This window comes from Bos indicus x Bos taurus, chromosome 13 (assembly GCF_003369695.1).
Source record: "Bos indicus x Bos taurus breed Angus x Brahman F1 hybrid chromosome 13, Bos_hybrid_MaternalHap_v2.0, whole genome shotgun sequence".
Classification (NCBI taxonomy): Eukaryota; Metazoa; Chordata; class Mammalia; order Artiodactyla; family Bovidae; genus Bos; species Bos indicus x Bos taurus.
Window position 1 is genome coordinate 22351778 of NC_040088.1, and position 10224 is coordinate 22362001.

Here is a 10224-nt window from a genome sequence, read left to right on the forward strand (position 1 = left end):
AGCTTAGTATCCAGTCAGCTCCCAACAAACACCAGCTATTATATTGCTAGGGTGCAGGCTAAAATTCCTTTCAGAGAATATTTTGTGGATTTAAACTAAAAAATGGATTAATGAGAAAATAGGAGGTTATCACACTGAACTGTGGGTGTTTGTACTCTACTAGGTCTCCCTCAGAGTTGTGGGGCAGGGGCTGTGCCCAGCAGTTCCGGGAGGAGCCTGAATATACAATTTGTCCAGTGATCTTACTGACTAACTCTGACACCCAGAAAGTGAAAGTTAGTCCTTCAGTCCTGTCCATTTGGATCATTCGGATACCATGGGTGGAAATCTCCAGGCAAGAAAACTGGAGTGAGTTGCCACTCCCCTCTCCAGGGGATCTTCCTGACCCAAGGATCGAACCCGGGTCTCCTGCATTGCATGCAGATTCTGGGCCACCAGGGAAGCCCCTACCCTGACACCCAGATCAGCAGGCTAACCCAGTCTGCAGCCCTGTGTACGTGGGCAAGCAGGACATGGAGACACCTGGAAGAGCCCCAAAGAAGAGGTCTGGGCACTCAGACAGGAGATCCTTTTGGTCTGGTTTATTGTGGGGGGCATTTCTGAGGGTTGGCCAGAGCCCAAGGACAAAAAATTTTTGTTTTTTGCCTTTTTTTTTTTTTTTTACAAAAAGATACCCACCGCATAAAAAACCCAATTTAGGCTTTGGCCCCCTAGTCTGTCCATCACTTCCCTAGGGCAGAGAGGTCCGTGAAGCTGTGGCTGGGGTGACGCTCTGTCCCTTGGGGCAGCGGGCGGCCAAGACCCACGATACACACTCTAACCACCAAGTCTCTCCCCTCGGTGGTGCTAGTGGAGCCTAGAACGCACCCCAGTGTCTCGTCACCTCTTGGAGGGCGGGTGGGCGGCCTCAGAGCACGGCCAGGTTGTGGCAGGACTTGGAGCGGGCCTTGAGAGCCCGGCGGCGTGCGCTACGGGCTGTCAAGCGAGCCAGGAAGCGTCGAGCACGCTGCCCTAGGCTCGCCCTTCGTCTGGGCGCGGGCGGCTCCCCGACTGCGCAGTCCCGGCGGCGCAAGCGCAGTTGGCGCACCACGCCTTCGAAGAGCTCCGCTACGTTGTGCTGCAGCGTGGCTGACGTCTCGATGAACTTGCAGTCGAATACCACAGCGCAGGCGCGGCCCTCTGAGGGGGCGGGGTCAGATAAGCCGTGATAGAGCCACAACCGGAAAAAGGAGATAAAGGTAGCAGAAGGTGTGGTCAATTTCAACCAGGAAGCACAGTTTTTCCTTTCCCCATACCTCGTGCTCCATGCCAGGGGACTCAGACATAAATCTGGCTTTGAGGAGTTAGTTCACAGGCTAGTGATTGATACTGGTGGCAGAGATGAGGCTGGGAAGACAGGGAGGTTGGGAGCAGTTAGGTCCCACAAGTCTTGAATGCCAGGGAAGGGTCTAATCTGTGCATCAGAATTATCTGGGGGAGCTTGTTAAAATGCAAGTTTGCTGAGCCCAGCCACGGAGATTCTGATTCTGTTGTTGAGGCTTGGAACCTGCAATTTAACAGTCTCCCGGGGGGCATGTTGCAGAATTTTGGGATGTCTGCTTATAAAGCATATGGTCTTCCAGCTGCAGGATGCCACTGGACTGGATGTAGGGCCCTGGGGTCTAGTTCTCAGTGGCTGGTGACCTTGTGGAACTGGCTTCCCTGCTCTGGGTCTGTTTCCATAGTTTTTAGATTTTGCCCTATGAATAGGGCCATTTTAAGATCTGTATCTTGGGATATTCCCAAAGTGACACAGGGAATTATGGCAGCATTTGCCCCCCAATCTGTCTAAAGTATAAACCTCATTCCCATCCTACTAGTTAGATCATCCCAGCCCTTCTTCCTCAGCCAGGGTCTCAGTACCCTGAGAAAGACCTGTATCTGTCTCATCTGATACATCAATCATATTAAAATATTCTCCATCCCACTTTAAATACAATTTAAATATAACTTTAAACATTTTGGTTTGCAGTTGCTGGCTGACAAATATTATGTTTTGCAGACAAAGCTCTGTGAAATTTGAATTTGTAATTTTCTAACTATTTTGGAGCCAATAATTGTCTTTTTCAGGTCTCAGATGTAAGTCCCTGAAAGCTTACAGGCACTGGGCCTGTCATGCCTGGTGAACTGTGTCTCTGACTAAGGGCACTGGGGCACACAGGGGAACTTTTAGGCAGAGAAGTGACAAAGTCCGCTCTAGTCCTGGAGAACTCTGGCAACTGGTGAGGAGAACCCAAGGAATGGGGACAGAGAAGTATAGGGGTTGGCCCAGGCTAGAGTGGAGATGCCAGGATGGGGCAGAGGCTGTGGGCATGGCAGGGAGAGGGAATGTGGGGTTAAGGGAAGTGGACTTGACAGGATTTGGGGACTGGTTAGAGGGAGTGAGAGAAGAGGCAAAAATGGTTTCTAGCTTTCAGGTTTAGGCAAATAGATGTGGTGGCCAGGGGATGGGGTGGGGTGGGATGGAAGTAGGGGCTGGAGCACGAGTTACTGAGAGGAAGATCACTGGAGGAGACAGTGACAGTGGGGCTGAGAGAAAGGCGGAGAAGGAGGGTGGAGGGCTCACCTTCCACGGAGACTTCTCGGCAGCGTGCCAGATCTGCCTTGTTGCCCACCAGGATGATGGGCACGTGGTCCGCCTGGTGTGTGCGCCGCAGCTGGATGCGGAGCTCAGAGGCACTCTCGAAGCTGCCCCTGTCTGCGATGGAGTACACGATGACGTAGGCACTGCCCACCTGCAGGCATGACTCCTGGCTCCAGCTTTCATCCTGCAGGGCAGGGAATCAGAGGGTACTGAGGCCCTAGCTGAGAAAGGAAGGCTGGGATGGTCTAACGGGTGGGATGGGGCTGAGGTTTATACTTTGGACAGATTGGGGGGCAAATTCTGCCATGATTTCCTGAGTCACCATGGGAAACCACCAATCCTCTCTGAGCTGCAGTCTCTCTGCTTGAAACATCTGGCTAATGGCACTACTTCGCTTCATTCTCTCATTCATCGATTCCTTCTTCAGGCGGGACAGAGGGGCTTCCCTGGTAGCTCAGCTGGTAAAGAATCTGCCTGCAATGCAGGAGACCCTGGTTTGATTCCTGGGTCAGGAAGACCCGCTGGAGAAGGGATAGGCTACCCACTCCTGTATTCTTGGGATTCACTAGTGGCTCAGATGGTAAAGAATCCACCTGCAAATCGGGAGACCTGGGTTTGATCTCTGGGTTGAGAAGATCCCCTGGAGAAGGGAAAGGCTACCCACTCCAGGATTCTGGCCTGGAGAATTCCATGGACAGAGAAGCCTGGCTACAGTCCATGGGGTCACAAAGAGTAGGACATGACTGAGAGACTTTCACACACACATAGGCAGAACATTGGAGACAAAAGATCTATTTGGTTCCTGTTCCTTCTAAGGAGCATTCTGGCTTTGCCTGTTCAGCTCTTTTGTCTGGTTTGAGGAGGGGCTGGTCTTGGTGGACAGTTCTTTTGACCTTTTGCAGTCCAGAGTTAAGAGAGAAAGGAAGGGAGAGAAGTGAGGACAGAAGGCTGTCTTCCGGGGGAGGACTTTTTCTGGATAGTCTTGGAGAGTTGGAGGAGCAACGGTGGGTGTGAGGAAAGGGGGTGGGTGAGAGGCAAGTGGCCTTTTAAACAGTGGAATCCTTTCAAGATGTTTGACAAGGAAAGGGAAGAACTGAAATAATTTTGATATTCTGTTTTGGATGATGGTCTTTTGACAGGGACAGCACTCAGACTGAACCACCTGGGTACGAGCTTTCTAAGTGTTTAATAAGACACAGTTCCTGCCCTCCAAAAGCTCATGATCAGGAAGGGATGCTATGGAAATGGAGATATAATGCAGTGTGATAAGTACCATTAAGAGAGGCATAGGCAAGTGGCTGCAGGAACCATGGGGCTTGAGGCAGGGGTAGACCAGAAGAGCTCAACTGGGCAGAGTTGAGAGGGCTTCCAAGTAGACTGGTAAGTGGGGTTAGAAAGGATGAGCAGGCTGAGCAGGAGGGGAGACAGCAGGCAGGAGTGGGAGATGCAGAGTGTGGTGGAAGCCTTGTTTGTTAGGGGCAAAGAAGCCAGGAAAGTTTTCTGATAACCAAATAAGGTAGATAAGTAGGGAGGCATTGCTATCCATTATTCTCAAAGTGGGTAAGTTCTCAACAGTCATACTGATCCTTCCCAGATAACTCTGAACTGAGTCAGACAGATGTGGGTTCTCATTCTGGGTTCTTAGCTTTGACTATGGACAGGTTCATTTCTCTCTCTGAGTCTGTTTTTTCATCTGTAGAATAAGAGGGTGGGTCTCGACCATTCACTCATTCATTGCACATATTTATTTATGAAGGATTTGCTATGTGTTAGGATCACAAAAGCTGGTTGGTACATGGATTGGTAGGTAAGAACCCCTTGAGGGTTGATTAAAAATGTAGATTCAGAACTCTACTTTTATAGGTTCTATTTCATTAGGTCTGGGGTGAGACTTGAGACTCTGATTTTTAATACCCTCCAGGTGACCCTGATGGACAGCAAGGCTAAAGTACTACTGGTTGAACCAACAGCCCTCCCAATCCTGTCAGATTTTGCCTCTCTGATATAAAAAAATATCATCTAGCCCAAGGATGGAAAGAATGGATGCTTATTTCAGTAAGGCTGCTGCTGCCATGGACCCTCTTTGGGAAATGCCTTCACAGACACTGGCCAGGGAATCTGCAGGGAAACCAAGGGCCAGACAAGAAGAAAACACTTTCTTAGGCCACACAACAGTTGGGCAATTCCTGCCACCTAGTCCAGTATTCTTCCTACTCTGTCTCCCACATGGGACTCTTAGTCTGATCACTCTTCTTAAGTCCCTGGACTCTGCCCCATAGGATTCTCAACTGTATCCAAAAAGTGATACCAGACCCCAGACCCCAGTCTGTGAGCTCCATGAGGCCAGAGGACACGTCTGCTTTATTCACTCCTGGGTCTTCAGTGTCCTGGTCCATGGTATGTATCCACCAAGGTTTCTTTCTTTCTCCCTCCTTCCCTCCCTCTCTCACTCTTCCCTCTTTCCTTCCCTCCCTCTATTCTTTATTTAATAAAAAGCTTGGGGGTATGAATCAGTCATTGGATCCCCAAGGCTTTCCACTGGGGCAGAAGTATGTGGGACCCAGAAGGCTGCTGCCATGTGGATGACCCCAAGGGTGGCCATGTGCAATGGGGCTGCAGGGACCCAAGATCAGACCCTGGGGTGGGCCTTGCACACCTGGCCCTCCCCTTGCCTTGGCTGAGGTGTGGACCAGCCAGTATTTCTTAATGAACAAGTGAAGGAGTAGAACCTTGGATGGAGGTTCAGAAGGTGATGCTCCCAGTGGGGATAGAAAGGGGCAGTCCTAATGCATAAGAGCGCAAACTTGGATTTCCCTGGTGGTCCAGTGGTTAAGAATCCGCCTGCTAATGCAGGGGACACAGGTTTGGTCCCTAATCTGGGAAGATCCCACAGGCCTAAGGGCAGCTGAGCCTGTGTACTACAACTACTGAAGCCCTTGCAAACTAGAGCCTGTGCTCCACAAGAGAAGCCACCACAATAAGAAGCCCACTCACTGCAATGAAGAGTAGCCCTATTCGCTGTGACTAGAGAAAGCCATTGCACAGTCAAATAAATAAACAAATATTTTTAAAAAGAGTGCAAACTTTGGGGTCTTATAGATCTGAATTTGAATCCTACTTGCTATCTGAGAACTTTGGACATGTTACTTAACCTCTCTGAGCTTTTGATTTCCTCATCAATAGAATGAGAATCAGAAGTACACTCACTCAAGTTTTTGTCTTGACCGAATATCATAATATATATGTCTAGTGCTTAGCACTTGGGGCTGAAACTCAGGAAGAGGGTACTCCATCAGTATCAGCTGCTCTTAAGAGAATCATCATCATTCTTATGATGTTCATTTGGACCTGGGTTTCCTTTTATGCTGGTGAAAAGGAATTGGTCCCATAGCTCCTTCATCCCTAAATTTGGGCCTATCACTGGAGCTGTCAGCCATTCTTGTTAATGACCCGACACTGTCCCTCTAGAGCCCCACTCTGTGGACAGGGCCTCCCTGAGTGTTGGGGGAGGGGCCTACCCCTTAGAGAGATGGGATCCAAGTGATTTTTGGATCCTTCTCTTTGCTTAGTTGTATTTCTTCAGGGTTCTACAGTGAGCATACCTGTACAGCAAGCAGAAAAGAACTCCAACAAGTTAAGGAAAGCGTACTGGGGACATGTCCTTGGCTGATGCTTGCTAGTCCATTCCTGCTTTGGAATGGGCAAGCAAGGGACATCCTTGGTGTCCTTTTTTTCACTAGCTACCAAGTTATGATTAATAAGAATTATCTTTATTGCCAATTCTTCACTCGTGTTCACCAATTTTTTCATGCTCCAAACTGTGCTTACCTCTGTGAAACTGCATAAGAATGTTTAAAAAAAAAAAAACTAGCTGGTAAGGAAGGCAGGAATGATCTACCCATTTATCAGGTGAGAAAACTGAAGCTCAGAGAGGGTAAGCCAATTGCAGAAAGCCTATATGTAAGACAAAGGAACGGCGGTGTGGGGGGGTGTTCCCTCCTCTGTGCAATGTGAGTGGGTGAAGTGGGATGACGGTGCTCATGAGAGGAGGTTTGCAGGGTTAGAAGCACATCCTGGGATGCTATCAGGAGGGGGTGAATAGACTGGGAAGACAGGGTCAGGGTCATTAGGTTCTTCTGGCTTCGGTGCTGCTGAGGAGCTGTGGTTTAATGGGCCCTGCCCTGTCCCTGCTCTGTGGTGTCCTACGAGAAGACAGGAGTCTGGTACTAGCCTTAGCGCTGCTGCTGTGTTTAGTCGCTCAGTTGTGTCGGACTCTGTGCGACCCAGGGACTGTAGCCCACCAGGCTCCTCTGTCCATGGGATTCTCCCAGGCAAGAATACTGGAGTGGGTTGCCATATCTCCAGGAGATCTTCCTCAGCACCCCTCCCCCCTCCATCCTGCCTGCTGTGCCATACCAGCTTCTCAGCCTCCCAGGTGTCCATGACCAGCAGCGTGGTGTCCTCTCCATCCACTGTGAGTGTCCTCTCGTACACATCTTCTGCAAAAGAAGAAAGCCGGGTTTCAGGGAGGAGACGCAGGCCTGGGGAAGGGTGTAGCCCTTCCTAACCCCTCTTTTGGGTCACATCGCGCCCTCCACTTCTCTTTGAAGTGTTCACTATACTTGTTTGACGTCTGTTCCTCCTGACGGGTCAACAAGCCCAGGAGGAGTCCTGGCTCCCCAGCTCCCAGTACAGTACCTGGCACACAGTCGGTGCTGAGAAAGCTTTTGTTGGTTGGTTTGACTGAACGGATGTGGAGCCGTGGGGTTAAAGTGGGGCTGGGAATTCTCCCAGTCCTGCTCTGTCCCTGGCTTAGAGTGTGCTTCAAGAAAAGATCACGTCACCCTCTCTAGACCTCCATCTCCCCATCTGTTATACATACCAGTGTACACGTATAGACCTTTCATATAGGTTTTCATTCTGTGCGACCGAGGCTGGAGAAAGAGCCTGGTCAGAGTATCTCCACCTCATCTCTGCCGTTAGGCCTCCCTTCCCCCTGCCCACTCCACACACACACTCATCCTGGGTCCTTTCCACCAGCCCTGAAGGGACCCATCTTCATTTCCTCTGTCCTGTCCCTGATCCCCATTATCCTGGGACCCCCAGCCCTCTCAGGTCACTGTGCCTCTTGGGAATAGAGGAACCCAGGGCCCCAAACTTAGAATTTGGGAGTTTCCATTTTGGGCAGGATTTCAGTTTGGCTGCAGGTCATGGTGGACATGGATGCTTGTCTGTGGGGCTGGTAGGGTCTGAGAATTGGGAGAGTCCACTGTTTCTTTATAACTGGGACTTGTGGAACTCAGAATTGCTTCCCTTATGACAGGAAAATGAAGCACACACCTCTCGTCCATGAGAAACTAGCAAACTTCTCAGCCACTATTCAAGGAATTCCCCCTCCTATATATCTTTGTGCGGGTTATGCCCTGTACAGCTCTAGGGGGCCTCATTCACTTTACAGCCTGGTTGAATGACGCCCCTTAGGGTTGAGCAGGGCAGGAGTTGTACAAAGGTTCTTGGCAGCCCTATGTCCCAGATGACAGGGATTTGACTCCTTCAACCACAGCCCAGCCCAGCCCACAGGGTCCCTACCTCCCAGCTGTTCGTGGAGGTCCCTCTCTTGCTTCCCTGCAAAGAGACTGGCCAGACTGGTCTTCCCGACACCAGGATCTCCGAGCAGGACCACGCGATAGAGGGCCTCCCAAGAGCTTTCAGAGTCGCTGGATTCAGAGGACCAGCCGTTGGGGGCAGGTGAAGGTTGCCGGGTAGGGGCGTTGAGGGAGACTGACTGGCCCAGTCGGGGATGCTGGGTCTGTGTAGAAGGTGCTGTGCCCAGAAGGCCAGGCTGGTGGCCCCGGGCGGACAGGGGCAGTGGAGTGCTGGCTCGGCGACGCAGGGGGGTCTTTGCTTCTTGCTGAGTATTTAGGGTCATCCTTGGGAAGGGGAGTTTCCTTCCTTCCTTCCTTCTGCAAGAAGTGGGAGTGGGTGGTGAGCTAGGTGAGGTGCTCTGAGCCCCTTCTGTAGTGTCCTGATGAACTGCTGCTCAGGCTTCCTCCAGAGGCCTTTCTTGATCAGATGGGAGGAGGCAGCACTTCAGATCCTCTAGATGGGGGCTTTCTGGCTTCAGGCCCAGAGTGAACTTGGGTCAGGCTAGGAGGGGTGAGTACGCATGAACACACACATGCATACACACCCAGAGGTCACTTCCTATGCTTTGAGGACGATCCACTCCCCCCAGACACACAGGCAGAAGGGCAGCAGGGAGACAGGATGTCCACACAAGCATGCACACAGAGCTACCCCCTGCATTCAGAACGGGAGACCCATGTTCATGAAAGACACCTGAATTGCCCCCTCCTCCGCTTCCCCACGGTTGGATTGGGGTTGGGGAGTACAAGGAGGGTTGAGAGCCCCTTGGTTGGGGGCGGGGGTGGGGTGGGGAATTCACTTCTGCTGCATCCCAGGAGAGCTGAGGAAGAGGCCCGGGAGGACAAATCCGTACTGCCAAAGACTGGGGGTCGGGGTGGGGGGTTTCCCTCCGGCTGAAACATGAGAGCCCCGGTGCCATGGGAACAGCGTGTCCGGCCCGCCCCCTCCGTGAAAAATTCAGGAGCGACTGGCACGACGGCCTCCAGCTGCTGTAGGAGGGCGGGGCTCGGAGGCAGCCAGACCCCAGGTCTGGTGACAAGAAGGGGTCCCGGAGGAGAGGGGGGGTGGAGAGGAGACCCACAAAGCCCAGGAGGGCATAGCATTCCCAGAGTCCGAGCTTCCCTAGTCCCGAGGATCCTGGGTGTGAGTCCCCAGATCCCTGGAGGGTTCCCAGGCTATCTAGCTCTCCCGACCCCAGATCCGGGGACCTTCACCCGGGGGGGTGGGTTCGAGGGCCCCCTCCTCCTCCCAGCTTGCTCGGCAGAACCCTTCCGCCCTTCTCTCCCCGCCAACAGACGCCTTGGAGAACTCCGCTCCAACTCGACTAAGTTGGTGGCGGGCTGGGTGGGCCTTTACCTTGGAGTGGGGAGGGATCCAGGGTCCTCGGCGGCCGCAGCTGCCCGGTGCTCCAGGCTGTACCACTGCCTCGCCGCGCAGCCCCTCGGCCGGGTCCCGCCCAGCTCCCCGGGCCGGGGAGGAGCCGCGACCCCGCCCCGTCCAGCCCCGCCCCATTAGGGCAGCCCCGGGGTCTCCGCCCCAAGGCTTTGGCTGCTGAATGAGTTTTTGCAGAACTCCGCTGACCCATCGCTTTAAGTTCTTTGCCAGGGAGGGGGGAATAAGAGAGTGGAATGACACGGGTCCCAGATTCCTGATCCTGGATCCGCTTTGCATCCACATCTATCCACTCCAGCAATGGGGCGACCAACTCTTTGTTGTTCTTGTTCAGTTGCTAAGTCATGCGGGACTCTTTGCGACCTCATGTGCTGTAGCACGCCAGGCCCCCCTGTCCTTCACTATCTCCCAGAGTTTGCTCAAATTCATGTCCAGTCTGATGATGCTATCTAACCAGCTCATCCTCTGCTGCCCCCTTCTCCTTTTGCGTTCAGTCTTTTCCAGCATCAGAGTCTTTTTCCTATGAGTCCACTCTTCATATCAGGTGAGCAAAGTATTGGAGC

General features: G+C 52.3%; 1 protein-coding gene across 3 annotated transcripts; it reads right to left on the reverse strand.

Moving 5' to 3' along the window:
• Positions 1-566: 566 nt before the first annotated feature.
• On the reverse strand, positions 567-9733 carry REM1 (RRAD and GEM like GTPase 1). 3 transcript variants are annotated; one of them, XM_027558896.1, is made up of 5 exons: positions 9626-9733; positions 8213-8586; positions 7040-7122; positions 2606-2807; positions 567-1179 (listed from the first exon to the last, which is right to left on the reverse strand). In XM_027558896.1, exons 2-5 carry the CDS (start codon positions 8550-8552, stop codon positions 908-910), a joined length of 897 nt encoding a protein of 298 aa, XP_027414697.1. In that variant the 5' UTR covers positions 8553-8586; positions 9626-9733; the 3' UTR covers positions 567-907. The 3 variants fall into 3 exon arrangements, with proteins under 3 accessions (XP_027414697.1, XP_027414695.1, XP_027414698.1); XM_027558894.1 differs by having other exon boundaries at positions 8213-8770; XM_027558897.1 differs by having other exon boundaries at positions 8213-8741; positions 9626-9728.
• Positions 9734-10224: the final 491 nt, after the last annotated feature.